The 18,696-nt window shown below is 45.6% G+C and overlaps 1 protein-coding gene across 1 annotated transcript in view; it reads left to right on the plus strand.

The window, feature by feature from the left end:
- Window positions 1–215: 215 nt before the first annotated feature.
- The window catches only part of FRMPD3 (FERM and PDZ domain containing 3), a 59,977-nt gene continuing 41,496 nt past the window's right edge, over window positions 216–18,696 (plus strand). The window contains exons 1-7 of the mRNA XM_045298574.1: window positions 216–320; window positions 4,698–4,829; window positions 6,480–6,599; window positions 12,707–12,843; window positions 13,163–13,289; window positions 15,282–15,371; window positions 17,797–17,976. Of these exons, the coding sequence (XP_045154509.1) occupies window positions 216–320; window positions 4,698–4,829; window positions 6,480–6,599; window positions 12,707–12,843; window positions 13,163–13,289; window positions 15,282–15,371; window positions 17,797–17,976 (891 nt within the window). The remainder of the gene's footprint in view (window positions 321–4,697; window positions 4,830–6,479; window positions 6,600–12,706; window positions 12,844–13,162; window positions 13,290–15,281; window positions 15,372–17,796; window positions 17,977–18,696) is intronic.

An 18,696-nucleotide genomic window follows, 5' to 3' on the forward strand; every position in this document is an offset into this window, starting at 1 on the left:
TCATTGTCTTCTTGGGAGAGTTGATTGATCTGCTTTCCCGTCTGTTTTTCCTGCCAGACCTTTGGCTGCCTGTCTCCTTTGCTTTGTGCTTTCTCTCCCTCCTTTCTTTTCCTTTCCACACCCTGCCTCTGGCTTCCCTCCTCTTTCTACAACAGCAGCCTGCTAAATGAGCCTGCGTCTAAATAACCCTGCGCTTTCCCTGTCTGTTGCAGAACATGATGAAGAAAGAAGCTCTTCTTCTTATCCCCAATGTCCTGAAGGTTTTCTTAGAAAATGGGCAGATCAAGTCATTCACATTTGACGGCCGGACCACTGTTAAGGTACAGGCAGAGCCTCCTCTTGATGAGGGCTTCTTCTCCAGAGGACACACACCTGCTTGCCCTCACATTCCTCGCACTCTGTACACAGCTGCTCGCTGCTGGCACGCAGTAGCCTTTTAGCTCCTGCTGCTTTGCAAGGCTGCAAAAGTACCATCCTCAGGTTGGGGGGAGCGGGGAATCGGTGTTTGGTGGGGTGGAAATTGGCCTGTGGATATGCATGAACACATAGATGCACATCTACTTGCGAACTGCGCTGTGTTCATGTTATAGTGGTCCCTTCGGGACTCTTGGGAACCACAAAGTGTGAAGATCATTAAGCAAGCCATTTATAAAGCAGAGGCAATCTCTATTGATACACTAACACCTACACAAGTTTACACACAGAAATCAACAAATGCAATCTCGGGGGAGATTCGTTTCGTCTTGCTTTGCTTTTTAAGTAACAACCAGATCTTAAACACAACCAAGATGGGAAAAGTCCAGCAACAGTCCCTTTGGCTATTCCTTTCGCAGGAAGAACAATTAGGAAGCTGGGATCCTTAATAGCTCAGCCAGGCATTTAAAAGTTGTACTGATTGTCTTCATCCCGACCAGTTGAGGTGATGATATGATTAACCCCCAGGTTAATTTGCTCTGGGACAAAAATGTTGACTCCTGCTGCTGCTGCTGCTGCTGGACTCTCTCCAGAAAGAGAATGCCTGTCCCAGGAGGAAAAATGTAATGCAGCCAGTACTGTCCAAACTACTAGGCACTTAGAGTATTTCCCAGGATGGCCCACCTTAGCCCACAGGTGTCCCGAGATATCTATGCTTGGGCAAAGACACCTGAATACATATATTTTTTGTTGTAACCCCTAATCTGGGGGCAAGGGGCCCTGGTGGTGCAGTGGGTTATGCGCTGAACTGCTCCCGGGAGCATTGGACTCAACCAGCTGCTCTGCAGGAGACAAGGGTCCCTCTTCCCGTCAAGATTGACAGCTTCAGAAACCCAGAAGGAGCCATTAGACTCTGTCTATAAGGTCACTATGAGTCAGAATCGATGTGATGGCAGTTGGAAGCTAGGGAAACTTTTTGCTAAGAAGAGTGATCAGGTGTTCAGAAATTCCTCTGCCAGTGCCTCTCAGCCAGGGTCAGTTCTGTCCATTCCCAGAGGGCTTCTGGGAATGCCTGAGAACCTTTTGAATCAGTACCACAATTTGGTGTGCTGCTAGCATGTAGTATCTTTGAATCAAGGGCTCCAGTTGTCTGACAGGGAGTGGAGCAATCCCTGAATTAGGTAAAGAGTGGTCTTGCCCAACGTGCCATTAGCACCCCAGTTGAACAAGAAACACTGTGCCCCAACCACATGGATTGAACCAAGAGTTTCTTTGGAAAGCTTGTGGTTCCCAAGCCAGGAACCTACATAGGATCAAAACACCTTCTTTAAGGGGCCATGGGCTGGTTTTTTGGTGATTGAAGGTCTCAGACTATGATATGGGAGGGGGTGTCCAAACAGATCACCCAGGGGTTCTCCAAATATCCCTCCTCCCAATAGGCAGATCTTTTTGTGTCAGAATTTTCCTCGGCAATTACTCATGGGTTGATCTGTCCATTGGATAGTCTGTCTCCACGCTGCAGTGTCCACTCCCCTCTTTCCCTCGCTGAGCGACTTCTCTGAGTATGCTCCCACCTCACACCATTACTGTCACCACTGCCTCCTGGGTAGCCCCAACCTTCGAGGGCTGCGGTGTTCCTCTTGCTCAGGAACTCACTCTGCCTTCGTGGAGGGCGTGCTTGCTATTCATTGGAATTTTGACAGGCTGCCAAGCCACTTGTACCAGAGAGGTACCTGGATGAATCGACAGCCTGGCACAGGGGCCATTACACTTGTAACACCAGTTGGCAATCACTGGCTTGGCTGTCCACAATCCCAGTGCAGCTGAGCTGTAAAGAAAACCTCATCTGTCCCTGCCAGAGTTCCAGCAACACTGGAGCCTCTGTGAGGACTTGGATACTACAAAGAGATCTTCTCAAGTACCAAAGTATCAAATTGCCAACCTAAACATATGCATGGCTACATGTCTTTTCTTGTTCAGAGTGGCTTATTTGGCAACCCTGGCTACAGACACTTCATTTGCAAGCCTCTTTCTTTCTGGCTTTAGGGAGGTCAGCAATGCTGACATCCCAAGCATGTATACTGGAGCCTGGGATGTGAAAGTCACAATGAAGAGATGGCATAAGCCTCACATAGACATTTGCGCAACACTCACAGATATGTTTCCAGACACCCAAATATTAAAAGTAGGGCAGCTAGTCTGAATGGAAACATGCTGTAAGTCTAACACAGAAGACAGATGGGATTTAGAAGATAATGTGTGTGTGTATTTATATTTATTCTGTTCTGGTCGTGTAGATGGTTGGTTATGTGTTGGGCTGCTAACCCACGAGGTCAGCAGTTCAAAAGCCCCAGCCACTCTTAGGGAGAAAGACAGGGCTTTCTACTCCCATAAAGAGTTACAGTTGGGGGTGGGTGGGATGGAGGGGAAACAAATGAGGAGCTGATACCAAGGGCTCAAGTAGAAAGCAAATGTTTTGCAAATGATGGTGGCAACAAAAGTACAAATGTGCTTGACACAATGGATGTATTATGGATTGTGATAAGAGTTCTATGAGCCCCCATGAAAATGATTTGTTTTTAATCATTACAGTTTCAGAAACACACAGGGGCGGTTCTACCCTGTTTTATAGGGTTGCTATGAGTTAGAATCAGCTTGATGGGGTTTGGGTTTTTTGTCTTGGAGGAAGTACAGCCAGAATCCTCCTGAGAAGTGAGGATGGCAAGATTTCATCTCACGTACTTTACCCATGTTATCAGGATGGATCAGCCCCTGGAAAAGGATATCCTGCTTGGTCAAGTTGAGGGGCAGCACAAAAGAAGAAGGCCCTCAACACACTGGATCGACAGTGGCTCCAACAGTGGGCTAAAGCATAGCGATTGTGAGGCTGGCGCTGGACCAGGCAGAGTTTCATTCTGTTGTACATAGAGGTCACTGTTAGTTGGCACCCACTCAATGGCATCTCACAACAACAATATAGATAGGTAGCTAGACAGGTAAGTAGGTAACTCACTGTCATCGAGTCAATGTTGACTCATAGTGACCTTATAGAATAGGGTGGAACTGCCTCTGTGAGTTTCTGAGACTGTAACTTTATGGAAATAGAAAACCCTGTCTTTCTCCATCAGAGCGGCTGGGGGTTCGAGCAACTGACATTGCAGTTAGCAGCCAATGTGTAACCACTACACCACCAAGGCTCCTTGGTAGGGAAGGACGGAGGGAGGGAGGGAGAGAGGAAGAGAGAGATAGGTCCCCAGGTGGTGTAAGTTGGTTTATTAACCTAAAGGTTAATAATCAAGTTTGAACCCACCCAGTGGCACCGTGGAAGAAAGGCCTAGTGATCTGCTTTCATAAAGATGCTAGCCAAGAAAACCCCATAGTGCAGTTCTACTCTGTAACACATGGCATCACCCCAAGTCAGAATTGACTCAGTGTTAAAGAGTCTGTGTTTCTGTTTTTGAGATGTAGAAATCTCCATATATATTATATAATTATATCACACTGGTAATGTTTTATGTCGGTTATATGCTGAAATCATTATTTGGGACATATGGGTTAAACCAAATCCATTATTAAGAAGGAAAAAAAAGTAGGGCAGCCGAGCAGATGGAGCTCATAAGTAGTCAGATTTATGTCTGTACACAAGACACATGGCATAATTCCTCTGCGTGGACACATTTTTCAAGTTGCTAAATTGATCATCTATAAAAGGCAGCCACAATCAAAAATGAACATTTTTGCTGGTAACTCCAATCATTTGATTTAGCTTATGAATCCAGAAATAGAAAATGTTTTAATCACATGAAATCATATACATGTGACTCTTGTTTTGGTTAATGCCTAAGAAAATACGTGTTGGACAAACCAGTTCACATTCTGACTTCCCAAAGAAGGCAAGGGCAGAACCAGCTCAGGGGCTGCCACTTAGTAAGCACTTCCCTGTGAGAGGGAAGCAGGGAGGACTAGAGGAAAGAAAGGAGGGAAGAGGGCCAGGCAAAATGCAGAGACACCTCCCTCCCCACTCCCTGTGCCTTTGGTGTTCCCTACATTTCAGGCCTCTGACGCTCCTGGGTCACTTTCCTCACCCTGGTGCACGAGGCTTGGGCCACCATAGATGTCTGGACAACTTCTAGATCTCTGTCTCCCAGGGTCCACACTTTCCCAGCCGCCGCCTTCTCAGGATTGCATTTCTTGACGTTCAGTCTTTCTTCCCCAGGTTGAGCATTTCGAGTTCCTCCAAGCTGAAGTGATTCAGTCTCTCAGGGCTTTTGTCTTTTCCACAGGATGTCATGGTGACACTCCAGGATCGACTATCCTTGAGGTACATTGAGCACTTTGCTCTTGTCCTTGAGTATGCTGGGCCAGAACAGAATCACAAGTTCCTACTTCTCCAGGACAAGCAGCCCCTGGCTTATGTAAGCAAGTCCTTTGTCCTCGCTTGCTTGTGCATGCATGTGGCCTCTACTAGAGAGGAAGCCCTAAGACCTGCTCTTTGGAAAATGAATAATGTTGTACTCAGATAGACCCCACAGTCCTCAACTGAGGTCTGCACAACCCACCTCCAGAGGGCTTTAGAAATGTCCCATGAAGTTCAGTAGTCTTGGTCCGTAGTTGAGAAAGTTTGGGCTGGCGATTCACTGCATAGTGCTCTGAATGTGGAGCCTAAAGGTCAGCAGCAACTCTCCTGTCTCCTAAAAAGCCCACCTGCAAGATTGTTTTGCCTCCTGAGAGGAAGCATGGCCCTTCAGATGCCCGCTATAATTTGGAAGGGTCAGAGACTAGAATTTCCCACAAGAGCTCTTTAGTGAGACTAAGAAAATGTGAGGATTGCATATGAGCCCGGATTAGGACCAAGAATGGGCAGCATGTCACCTACACCAACTTGTAAGGAAAATAGGAAAAAAACCAAGACAAACAAACAAAATCATGTTCAGTATGTTTCCTTGTCATATGGGAAAATACTGGAGAAATTTACGTGTGCTGGATAGTTTGTTACTTACAGTGAAACACCAGGAAGAGTCCGAGGCACCCAGAGCCAGCCAACAAGCGCAGGTTGAGTAGGAAAGAATGGCACAGGGACAGTTGGGAAGAAATAGGGATCTTAGTGGGTGGGGGTGGGGGGGTGGACCTTCATGTTTTTCTTCTCAGCTAAATGCAATCCAGAGACTCCCAGGTGGGAAAGAAAGAAGGTTGTAGGTGTCCTGCTTGGAGGAAGGCCTAAGCTTCCCACCCTCATCCTCAAGAGGCTTTTTGGATTCATTTGGTCTCTTGTTCTGAATGGAAATTTTGAAACATTTTTTTGTTATGAAAAATTTCAAACATTCACAAAAGTAGGAGGAGTAGCATCATGAGCAGCCCTCATTACTCATCCTCAGCATCAACAATTATACTGATATATGTTTTCACCTCTGCTTCCGGAATGGGATTTTACATCTGCGATGTGACTTATAACCACTAACTTCTCCTGCTTGAAGCTGAGCCCCTATGCTCATTAGCCGCACAACAAGAGGCTGAGATGCTCGCAAGATCCTTCTCTTCCTACCTAGTGTTTTTGTTGTTGTTTTGTTTTGGGAGTGCCTAGTGTTTTTAAGGCTAAGCCCCAATGGTTGATCAAGAGCATGACCAGGATAAGTGATGGCAAAAATTCTAGCCCCTGTGCATCAGAAAGGCTGCAAAAAAGATGTAGCTCGCTATCGCTTTCCTCTAAGGCAGCAGTTCTCAACCTGTGGGTCTCAACCCCTTTGGGGGTCGAACAATCCTTTCACAGGGGTTGCCCGATTCTTAACAGTAGCAAAATGACAGTGATGGAGTAGCAACGAAAATAATGTTATGGTTGGGGGGTCATCACAACCTGAGGAACTGTATGAAAGGGTCACGGCGTTAGGAAGGTTGAGAGCAACTGCTCTAAGGGTAACTGGAGTTTCCGGGTGGGAGACCAATTGGGAAACAGCAGCTTAGCCCTGCCCCAAACCTCACCTTAAGGAGTCACTGAGTTGGCTTCCTGTCCCCCCAACCGCTGATTCCCGGTCTCTTTTCCCCTCCTTCGGCCCATCCTTGGGATTCAGGTGGTACAGCGGACACATTATCAAGGGATGAAATGCCTCTTCAGAATAAGCTTCTTTCCCAAAGACCCTGTGGAGCTGCTGCGTCGGGATCCTGCTGCTTTTGAGTATCTGTACATCCAGGTAGAGTTCGGTTTGGGGCGAGACAAGCAGACCAAAGGGCACACAAGCTCTTCTGCCATCACAATAAAGTTGCTATGTTAAAAAAACAAAACACTTTCCCTGTCATTTCCAGGTAACTCTGAAGGCCCGGTTTTCTTCTGCCACTGTAGGCCATGGCCAAAGTAGTGGGCTTGGTGACCCAAGCTGCCTGGGGCTCAACATCCTATCTAATTTTCCAAACAAGTCTTATCAGTTTTCAAGAGCAAGGCATCTTAGTAGATTGGACATTCTTACAGGGCTCCGAGATTTAACCAGCCTATTTGAGTCCTAGGCACCTAATAACAACAGAGAGACTCTAAAGTACAGTCAAGGTCAAGAAATTCCCACAGAGGGTTTGATCACAGAAAGGTTTGATGAAGAAGCATAGCCTGGTCAGAGGAACCATTTAGAAAGATCACAAAGAAAGGATCCCAAGCAGGAAGCTCTTGGAGTTATCCGGAGAAATGATGAGGACCAGAATCAGGGTAGTGGGGGATTCTTCAAGAAATATCTAAAAGGGAGAATTGGTAGGCCTTGACATAATAAGTATCAGGTAGAGAGTGCTATCATCCCCCAAGTTAGGGAATACTTTGAAGTGGAATGGATTTGGTGAAAAAGATGAGCTCATTTTTTTTTTTGATACATTGAGGTTAGGTAGGACCCACAGAGCACTTGATAAGAGGAAAAAAAAACATTCTGGAGACTGATTTGCCTTTGTTGATGGCATCGAAGGATGTACTATGAGACATCATGGCTGTCTTTCCTGGCCCTCTGACAAACAAAAATGTCAGGAACATGTCTCTACTATCCTTGCGTTCCTTTGGCAGCACCCTAGGGGAAAATGAGTTCTGGTTGCTCTATGAATTTCTTAAGTCTGTTTGCTTACATTGCTTTATTCAAGCTTCTAGGAACTGCCTTGGTTCTAATATTTGAGAATATGATGACAAGACCATGTCCACCCTGTCTTTCCACTTCATGATGATAGGAACTTCAGCTCTATTTCTTCTTCTTAAAAAAAAAAAGTCAATAGCACCAAATGAGTGTGAAGGGGGCGTGGATGTAGTGGAAACCCAAAAACCACCTGTAAGATAATTGGACAGTCTCTCTCAGAAGAGCCACATGAAAGGGATGATAAATCCAGGGTGCAGTAGAGCACTGATGAACCACATAATTATCCTCTAGTTCTTTAATATCTCCACCCCTTACTATTATGGTTTTATTTTACTTCATTAGTTATGTCAGTTTTGCATAGCTTCAGCTGTATATTTAAGATCATTTGATACATGAAAGCCAAGATAGATAGTGCTTCAGAAACGGTAAAAGGAGTAACAGTTCCCTGAGGGTATGGGAAGAGAGGTGGAGGAATGGGGAGCTGAGAGCATTGATGGGTGTATAACTCCACGCGAAGGGATTGAACAACAGAATTGTATGTGAATGGATATATTGGATTTGTAAGATATGGCAAAATAAAATAACATAAGGGTTCCTGGGGGGTCAGGTCAGGGAAGAAGGGGGTAAAAGGAAGTAGATATCGAGGAGTTCAAGAAGAAAGAAAATGTTTTGAAACTGATTGCGGTAGCAACTGTATAACGCTTGGTTGATTTGATTGAGCTATGAAATGTAATGATAGCTGTACAAGCCCCCAATAAGATGCTTTTTAAAAGAAGAAGAAGGAAACCACAAAAACAAGCAAACAAAAAGTCAATAGCCTCATTGTAGTATAATTGACACATAACAAATTGCATATCTTTAAAATGTACACTTTGATCAGTTTGGCCATATGGATATAATACCCTTGAAAACATTGCTAGAATCAAGATATTGAACATATCCAACACTCCCTCAAATCTTCTCAGGCTCCTGTGTACTTTGTTCCTCCAATCAACCGCTGCCCTGCTTTCTGTCACTTAGAGATGAGTTTGTATTTTCTAGGAATGTGTGTACACACACACTTGCTTTATTCTGCTTCTTTCACTTGGCGTAATTATTGTGGGATTCATTCATGTTGCTGGATCTATCTAGCGTCCGTTTCTTTTTATTGTTGAGTGGTGCGCTGTTGTATGGATGAACAAAACTTGGTTTATCCACTCACCTCTTGGTGAGCACTTGGGTGGTTGTTATTAGGTGCCATCAAGGTGCAACCCCTAGTAATGCTGTGCACAACAGAACATTTGGGTCGTTTCTAGGTTTGAGCTACCACAAAGAAAGCTGCTAGGAATATTCATGTGCCGGTCTTGGAACAGACACATGCTTTCTTTTCCCTAGGAGTGGGATGGTTAAATCATATGGTAGACTCACCTTGAACTTTCAAAGTGAATTCTAAAACTTTTTTCAAAGTTAATTGCATCACTTTATAATCACAGCAATGCGTAAGAGTCTCGATGCAGTGTATCAGGGTTGCAATTTCCCTGCATCCTCACTAGCACTTGGTATCAATATTCTTTCTCTTAGCCTTTCTCATAGGTGAACAGTGGCATCGCTCACTGTGGTGTGTACTTGCATTTCCCTGATGACATCATGTTGACCATCTATTCCTGTGCTGATTGGCCAACTTCAGCTTTCTTTGGTGAAATGTCTGTTCAAGTCTTTTGCCTACTTTTTTGGTAATTGGGCTCTTTGTTCGCTCATTATTGCATTCTGAAAGTTCTTTATGTATTCCAAATACAAGCCCTTTGTTGTAGTTATTTTCTGTGGCTTGTCTTTTCAGTCTCTAAACAGTATCTTCCACAAAGCGAGAGTTTGAATTTTGATAAAGTCCCATTTGTTGGTTTATGGGTTTGTGCTTTTCGTGCCATATTTAAGACATCCTTGCCTACCCCAAGCTCATAAAGATTTCCTCCTGTTTGTTTCTTTCTAACAATTTTACCATTTTAGGCTTTACCTTAGATTTGTGATCAATTTGGAAAGAACATACAAGGGGGCTTCAAAAAGATCCTGGAAAAAATGAAAAGATAATAGATTTTTTACATAATTCTAAGTTATTAATAATCATATTTGAAGATAATAGAATTTTCTTTTTTTGTATTTAAATTAGTTTTACATTTTATTTTATTTTTTAAAACATTTTATTAGGGGCTCATACAACCGTTATCGCAATTCATATACACATCAATTGTGTACAGTGCATTTGTACATCATTCTCAAAACATTTTTCTCTCCACTTAAACCCCCGATATTAGGTCCTCATTTTTCCCCTCCCTCCCCGCTCCCACCTCCCTCATGAGCCCTTGATAGTTTATGAATTGGTATTTTGTCATATCTTGCCCTGTCCGACGTCTCCCTTCACCCACTTTTCGGTTGTCTGTCCCCCAGGGAGGAGGTCACATATAGTTCCCTGTAATTGGTTCCCTCTTTCCCACCCACTCTCCCTCTATCCTCCCCGTCTCGCCACCCACACCACTGGTCCTGCAGGGCTCATCCGTCCTGGATTCCCTGTATTTTCAGTTCCTATCTGTACCAGTGTACATTCTCTGGTCTATCCAGACTTGCAAAGTCGAATTCGAGTCATGGTAGTGGGAGTGGGGAGGAAACATTTAGGAACTAGAGGAAAGTTGTATTTCTCATCGTTGTTACATCGCACCCTGACTGGCTCACCTCCTCCCTGAGACCCCTCTGCAAGGGGATCTCGAGTGGCCTACTAATGGGCTTTCGATCTCCACTCCGCACTCCCCCCATCATTCACTATGGTAAGATTTTTTGTTCTGATGATACCTTATACCTGATCCCTTCGACACCTCATGGTTGCATAGGCTGGTGTGCTTCTTCCATGTGGGCTTTGTTGCTTCTGAGCTTGATGGCCGCTTGATTACCTTCAAGCCTTTAAGACCCCAGACGCTATACTTTTTTGATAGCCAGGCACCATCAGCTTTCTTCACCACATTTGCTTATGCACCCATTTGTCTTCAGTGATCCCTTTGACACCTCGTGATCACACAGGCTGATATGTTGCTCCATGTGGGCTTTGTTGCTTCTGAACTAGATGGCCGCTTGTTTACCTTCAAGCTTTTAAGACCGCACATGCTGTATCTTTTGATAGCCGGGAACCATCAGCTTTCTTCACCACATTTGCTTATTCACCCACTTTGTCTTCAGCGTCAACCAACTTGTTTTGCCCACCTCTAATTTCTCCCTTCTTTTTTATCATTATTTTTTACATAATTCTAAATTATTAATAATCATTTTTGAAGATAATAGAATTTTCTATGAACTTTTTGAAGCCTCCTCATGTATGGTATGAAGTATGGGTCAAGGGGGTTTTGTTTTGTTTTTAAGCATAAAGATGTCCAATTTGGCCTGTGGATGATCTACCGCCATTGTGGAAAAGACTATCCTTTCTCCACTTAATTACTTTTGTGCCTTTGTAAAAACTTTGCTATCTATACATGCTTTAGAAGCTATATATGGTAGGACTTTGGGGTAAGGGTTGAGCTGCCAACTACTTGGTCATCAGTTCAAACCTACCAATAGCTCTCCGAGAGAAAAATGAGATTATCTGGTCCTATAAAGATTTATAACTTCAGAAACCCTATATAGGGTCACTATGAGTAAGAATCAACTCAATTGCAGTGACTTTTGAATCTAATATATGCATTGGTATGTTTCTGAACTCTATTCTATTCCATTGTTCTACTTTTGTATATTTACACCAGTATCACCCTATTCTGATTATTGTAGCTTTACAATATGTCCTGAAATCAAGTAGTGTTTGTCTTCCAACATTGTTCCTCTTTGTCAAAGTTGTTTAGGATAGTCTAGATACTTTGCATTTCCATATGAATTTTCCTCAAAAAAGAATCCTTCTGTGATTCTGCTTGACATTATGTTGATTCTATTTATCAGTTTGGAGAAAATTAATGTCCTAGCAATGTTGGGTTTTCTAACCCATGAACACAGTATATTTCTACATTTTTCTAGGTCATCTAAATGTATCTCGGCAATATTTTAAAGTTTTCATTGTAGAATTTTTTCACATTTTTTTTAGATTTATCCCTGAATAGTTTGTATTTTGGATGCTACTATAATGGCACTGATTTTTCATTGCTGACCTACAGAAATGTATTTGGGTTTTGTATATTGAACTTCCACTCTATTACTTGCCAAGCTCATTGATTAGTTCTCATAGAGAAAGAGGAGATGGATTGACGCAGTGACTGCATCCACGGGCTCAGGCATCAGAACAATTGTGAGGATGGCGCAGGACCCACCGGGCAGTGATTCGTACTGTTTTGAATAGGGTCAGTATGGGTCGGAGCCAACTCAATGGCACCTCCAACAACAACAATGTAGACTTTTTTATAGATTCCATTGGGTTTTCTATATAGGTGAGCATTGACGCAGCATTCCTTTTTGAGTCTCTCTTCTGCTATTAGTGGTACCATCATGGCTCCCTCATCCCCTAGCACATTGTTAGTCTACGTCAACAAAATGAACAACTAGTCTAGTGAAAACTGATTCATCGAGAACTGGAATTTTGAACCTCTGGGTTTTGGGGTTGGCAGGTCCTTGATCAGTAGATCCAAGGGATCCTTTTCAGGATGGCGTAAGCAAGATTGAATCCTCACTGATACTGCCCTTCATACCCCAAGGAACAGAATGTTTGCCCCATCCTTGCCTTCTTTCTGCTACCCTAGGCTTCGAGGCCAGATCTTAATGGAGAATTCCTCACAATATCTCTCTTCTTTGTTTCCTTCTGAGCTAGTAGCTAGTAGCCCTGTGTAGCTGGGGGATGAATATAGGCCCCAGAGAAAAGGTGGGAGGGTCTCTTATAACAAAAGGCCAAAGAAAAAAATACACCAAAGGGTACCATATCTCACTTTCGCAGCGATATGAACTTCTCATCCAGTTGCTCCTTATTGTGTCTGTCAGGGAGAAGAAGATTGCCCAATATCTGCTGAATGAAACCAAGAGTGTTTCTGAGACACCAGGCTCCTTTGTTGCGTCATCTCCAAGGGCAGCATCTTCCTCTCTCCCTCCACGTAGGATGTCTTACTGACACCCCAATTCTTTTCTGGGATGTGAGAGAGTCGATGAGGGGAGTTAGGAGGAAACATCTTCTTTAACTGATGGGTTTGGACTCCCCTCTCTTACAGAGTCGGAATGATGTTATCCGAGAACGCTTTGGAATGGACCCTAAGCCGGAGATGCTCTTGGGCCTTGCTGCCCTTCACATCTATATCACGGTCTCAGCCACTCGACCTAGTCAGAAGATCTCCCTCAAGAATGTGGAGTGAGTTGTGCAGAGAGTCCCTTTGGGAGGGAGGCAAATAGTTGTGTAGGAAAAAGGTACCAGCTACTGCTTTTCAGGAAAACAGGCCATAGGATGGGGAAGTGGAGGTGACTTGGAAATTCTCACACCTAGAACATATGCCCTTGAGCTGCCCTGGGGCCAGTGTTCTGCCCTTGCCCCTACCCTTCTTTTTCTTCTAGTCTCTATTCTTCCATCTCCTCTGTCTCTAAGACTTCATCCTTTTCTGTCTTACCATCTCCTTTTGTCTGCCCCATTTTGTGTCTCTAGCTGCTTTCTTATTCTTTGTTTCTGTTTTTAGGAAGGAGTGGGGCCTAGAACCCTTTCTTCCCCCCACCCTCCTGCAAGGCATCAAAGAGAAAAACCTCCGGAAATCGCTCTCTCAGCAACTGAAGGCTCACCAAACACATCCTTCCAGTGGCACCAAGGTACCAAGAGTAGGCCATTTGGTGCTCTACTCAGGCACACCTGGCTACAGGGGACTCCTGGGTGGTCTTCCAGCAGGGTCTGATCCTCTGCGGGAGCCTCACCACTCTCTTTGACTAAGGTATATACCCAGCTTGGGCTAAGAGTAGTTTTCTCCAAACCTGCACTTCTCCCGGAAACAACTCCATAGGAGTTCAAGAGTGAACCAAAGGGTCTAGACACAGGAGGAGATCATGGTCAGGTGTTGGCACCAATGTAGTCAATGCTGTGGAGCACCTACTGTGTGGAAAAGATTGTACTCTCAGGAAGCACATTTCCCAGAGAACTGACTGGCCTGCCCTTCACCAGCTTTCTGTTTTCTTGGATCTGGAATTCTAGGAGAGAAAAGTCCTGGCCAGGGTGGGACAAGGCCTCCCATGGAGAATAGGTTCCTGGGAAGTGCGCTGAGGGTGCAGAGCACTGCTGTGCTGCCAGCACTTTCTAGAGTACAAATCCTGTTCCACTGAGGGTCCCCCACCCCCTGCTTCCCCAGCCCTGCAGGCCCTCCTTAGTCTTATACAGCTCTACCAGCTGGTGCTTCCTGCCCAAGAGGCAAGAGGATGGTGAGGGGTGCTAGAAACAGCACACTGATAGAGACAGGACACAGTCGCCCCCCCAGGTATTCTACCCATTCCTCCAGCTTCCTTCTATTAGCTTCTCTCAAAATGCAAATGTACCCAGAGACTGAACCCATTCCTACCTTGCTATGCATATGTAATCCTATTGTTTTCTAGTTCAGACCCTTTTCTCCAGCAAACCTTCCCCTCTCCCCCTGAGGCACTCCCAGTGCTCTGGCGAGGACAGGGAGATTAAAAGTGTTGTGGTGTCTGCCCTCAAGCTAGCCACAGTCCTTTTGAAGAACGTAATAGGCAAGTCGCAACACCATGTGACAGGGGTGGGGGCCCTGGAAGCGTGGAGAAAGGACTCCAAACCCAGCCTAAGGGAAGTAGGAAAGACCTGGGAATTGGTGGATTCCATCCCATAGCTGGGTCTTGGAGGACAAATAGGCCTTTATATAGGTGAACTGAGTGGTGATGGTAGGAGGAAGATGTTGCCCTGTCCGGCCCAGAGACAGGAGAGAAGGGGGGACATGAAAAGGCATGCCAATCATTCCGCATAAGGGAGTACAAGGGCTGGGCAGGACATGGGGGGCACCAGTGACACGAAAGAGGGCCCTTGGGTGCTAAGAAAGGAGTTCGCACTTCATTTCATAGGCAGGGCCCATCAGCGGGTTTAGGCAGGAAGCTGACGCCATTACTTTTATATGTTTATATCGATATGTTCCCTTCCTCTCCCAACAATGTAAAGAAGGTTGAGGGAAAGGAGCGTAGGGCCTGGATGATACCGGGCCACACACAATTGGGGGTGCTCACCCCTGTGCACTTAGAGAAGAGAGAGAGGGGGGTTCAGAAGCTAGAAGATAGATGATGATCTTGGTTCGGTTGGCCCACCGGTCAGAGGCCTTGGGAGGAGTCTCAGGTGTCAGTGTGCATCTCGGGTTTCTAGCATGAAGGCCAGGGCCATGGCAGGACCACTGACAGAGACCAGGAATAGCAGAACAGTAAGCTTGGTACTTGGGGGTGCTCAAGATGAAAGGTTCTGAGTGGGTCCCCCAGCAGAGGATGGCTAGTAGCCAGCTGGCTCTTGAAGCCTGATGGTTCTCGGGAGAGAGGGCAGATGAAGGAGAGCGTCCGAGATGAGAAAGACGTTGAAATGAAAACAAGAGCAATGTGAGCAAGCTGGATACTGTGGGAACCAGCACGAGGAGATAGGAGAAGTATTGACAATCGGAAGTGGGATGCCGTCCAAACTAGAACCTTCCCACCACTGTACTGAGGGGCTCCTTACATGCCCACACTGTGGCTTGCTCATTCTCTCGCCGGCCCTGAGAGGCCGAGGTGTTTCCTGAGAACATGGCTTTGCTTCTCATATTTCTGGGTGGGTTGTTTTCACAGGGCTCTGCAGTCCAGGCAAAGCTCCAGTATCTTCGAATCCTGAATGAGCTTCCGACCTTCACGGGCGTTTTGTTCAACACTGTGGGTCTGGTCAGTGACGGCCGTGGGGGAGCGGGGAGGCTTTCTTGGCGCTGTGGTTTGGAGGGTGGAGGCAAAAGGCACTTGCCTAGGTCTTTGGGGTGGTCTTCTCTGTCTGCCAATAAGGCTAAGGGCCTTCCTACTGCTTCCTTTTCCTTCTGCCTCTCCCCCCTGTGCACTTCTGGCAGAATGATAAAGTCAGGGGAGAGATCTCTGTTCCCACCGTGACCCACGTGGACGCTCCCTACCTCTAGTGATGAGTTGGCCAAGGGGTTTTTTGGATTGGGTTTTTGTTTGTTTTTTTCAATCATTGTAATTTTATTTTTTTAATCATTTTATTGGGGGCTCATACAATTCTTATCATAATCCGTACATACATCCATTGTATCAAGCACATTTGTACCTTTGTTGCCATCATCATCATTCTCAAAACATTTGTTTTGGGCTTTTTTTGTAAAAGAGCCAGACAGGAAATATATTAGGCTTTACAATTCCCTGTCGCAGCTACTCAACTCTGCTGTCGTATCACAAAAGCAGCCAGAGACAATGCATAAACAAATGAGCCTGGGGCCAAGTGCCAATAACTCTTTATTTATGGACACCGCCATTTGAATTTCATATACTTTTCACATGTCACGAGATATGGTTCTTTTGCTGTTTTCTTTTTTCCCCCGGCCCTTCAAAAACATAGGAACCATTCAGAGCTAGCGAGCAATGCAAACACAGGTGGTAGACCGGATTTGGCCCACGGCCCAACTTGATGATCTCATTGCCCTTACTCCTTGGTTCTCTCACTCCAGCCTCTTGAGTCCTCATACTTCCTCCTGCCTGGCCAGCACCTCTAAGGTAGCAACACTCCTCTGGGGCCCATCACAGCCGTCTTCTGGCCACCACCCTAGGACTGTGCCCCAGGCTTCTCTATTCTAGTAAGCCCTGATGAGGAGAAATTCAAGTGATCTTGCTGACTGCCTCCTGATGCCTGTCATGGGCTCTTGGGAGCACACTGTTGTGCTAGTGGGGGACTCGCTGGTGGAAAGCCGCTTATCCACGTGTTCATAAAAAAGACAGGAAAGTTTCTTTGGGGTGATGCTAATGCCAGGGAATGGGATGGCAAGAGGGCTCCAGCCTGATGGCTCCAAGGAATCTATCAGAACCCGTAAAAGGGATCCACTTCATCCTGGCCTAGTGGGAGCCACTTGCATATTGAGATTTAAAGGACACTGAAAGCCCACTTCCCTTTCCTCTGTCCCCACAAGCTCCAAATCCCATGCTGTCAAGTCAATTCCCACTCCTTTCTGGCCCCATACCACCAACCAGACCCACTGCCATTGAGCCCATTCTGACTCGTGGCTACCCTGTATAGGGGTTTTGAGATGGTAAATCTTGGTGGGGGCTGACAGCTTCATTTTTCTCCCATAGAGCAACTGGTGGGTGTGAACCGCTGACCTTGCGGTCAGTAGCCCAACATTCACCTGACTCCCATAAAACCATCAAGTAGACTCGAACTCAGAGATCCTATAGGACACAGTAGAACTTCCCCTTGTGGATTTCTAAGTCTATAACTTTTATGGGATTAGAAAGCCTCATTTTTCTCCCCAGGAGTGGCTGGTGGTTTTAAACTGCTGACCTTGTGGTTTGCAGCCCAACAGGTTGCCCACTTTGCCACCAGGACTCCCTCCTGATCCCCACAAACACATCCTTTTTTTTTTTAATCATTTTATTAGGGGCTCATACAACTCTTATCACAATCCATACAAACACATCCTTAAATGTCTCTTTCGCTCATACTTATTGGGTATTCCTTTACCTTAAAACTGCTGTCATGTCTATTAGAAGACAAACTATCTTCTTAAAGGAGAAACACATTAAATTTCCAATCAGTCCTTAACACCTTGGGCAGAATTTCTTTGTCAGTGTAGCTTTGGGCAAGGTCTTAAGGAAATCAGGCACTAGCTGAGAAATGCCAGTTTTAATGGCTATCAGTGGGGTCAAGGTAAAGAGCAAGCATAGGATGCTACCTGGCCAGGCAGGCAGAGTACTGGGCTTTGGAGGGTCAGAAACAACAAATGGAATAATTCCCTGGGGGGTTGGTAGGGAGAGGGTTCTCAAAAGAGATTTTAAAAGGCACCAAAGGAAACCTCTCCAACTTCACAGTTTTGCTAGAACCAGCCCTCCTACTGCCTCCTTTAACCAACCGCTACTGCTGCTAAAGCGCCCATTTAGACTGGTAACCTAGGGCCCTACCTTGGGAACAGAGGTGTCCCATTCCATTTTTCCCTCAAGGTTGTCCTCCTGCCCTGGCACTCAGCCTCAAATGCATGCAGGCCTCCCAGTAAACCTAGTCCAATGCATGCTTTGTATTTCCTTCTCGTGCCTCCCTTTCCCACCTCCTCGGCCCTTCTTTCGGTGACTACTGAATGCCACACTTGGACACTAGGATGAGAAGCAGTCGGCCACTACTCTTCTGGTGGGACCTCGACACGGCATTAGCCATGTTATTGACCTCAAAACCAACCTCACCACTGTGTTGTCCGAGTTCAGCAAGATCAGTAAGATCCAACTGTTCCGGGAGAACCAGGGCGTGGCCCGTGTGGAGACCAGCATCATGGATGCCAAGGTAAGTCATGCTTTGAGGCTCTCTCCATTAGTGCAAGGCAGGGCAGGGCCAGACCTTGGGACCAAAGGAAGAATTCAACTGGGAGCTCCAACAAAGGTAGAAAGAAAGGCTGAACTCATTCGATGAGGTCCAGTGAGTCTGCAATTGTTTAGACCTTATGGGTTTATCTTTCTTTCCCAACTCAACCTTCCGGGACATGGTATCTTGGCTACATATTAAAGTCAGTCGGTGTTAGATAAAGCTATTGGGAGTACCAGATCAACCCAAGAGAGGAAGTAAACAGAGCAGCAGGTTAAGAGAATTAGAGAACTCAGATCTACCCCAGTTTCGTGTCTCCCAGTCTTTCTTGTGTCATTAAAAAAAAACCAACCCAACCCTCCAAACTCACTGCCATCAAGTCAATGACAAGTGACAGTGACCCGATAGGACAGAATGAAAGCGCTCTTGTGGGTTGCTGAGACTATAACTCTTGACAGGAGTGGGAAGTCTCATCTGTCTCCTGTGGAACTACTGGTGCTTTCGAACTGCTGGCCTTGTGGATGGCAGTACACTTGTGGATAACAATACACTGTAACCACTATACCACCAGGGCTCCTTCTTGTGTCATAGCATGTGAAAAAAAACTATCCATGTGTAGACCGTTGAGGTCAGTGACCAGCCCCAGAGACTTTGTGCTTTGTGTTGTGGACTGAATTGTGCCCCTTCTGGGCCCCCCCCACC

The sequence above is a fragment of the Echinops telfairi genome, unplaced genomic scaffold, assembly GCF_000313985.2.
Source record: "Echinops telfairi isolate 266 unplaced genomic scaffold, ASM31398v2 ScPeMD7_7427;HRSCAF=8465, whole genome shotgun sequence".
Classification (NCBI taxonomy): Eukaryota; Metazoa; Chordata; class Mammalia; order Afrosoricida; family Tenrecidae; genus Echinops; species Echinops telfairi.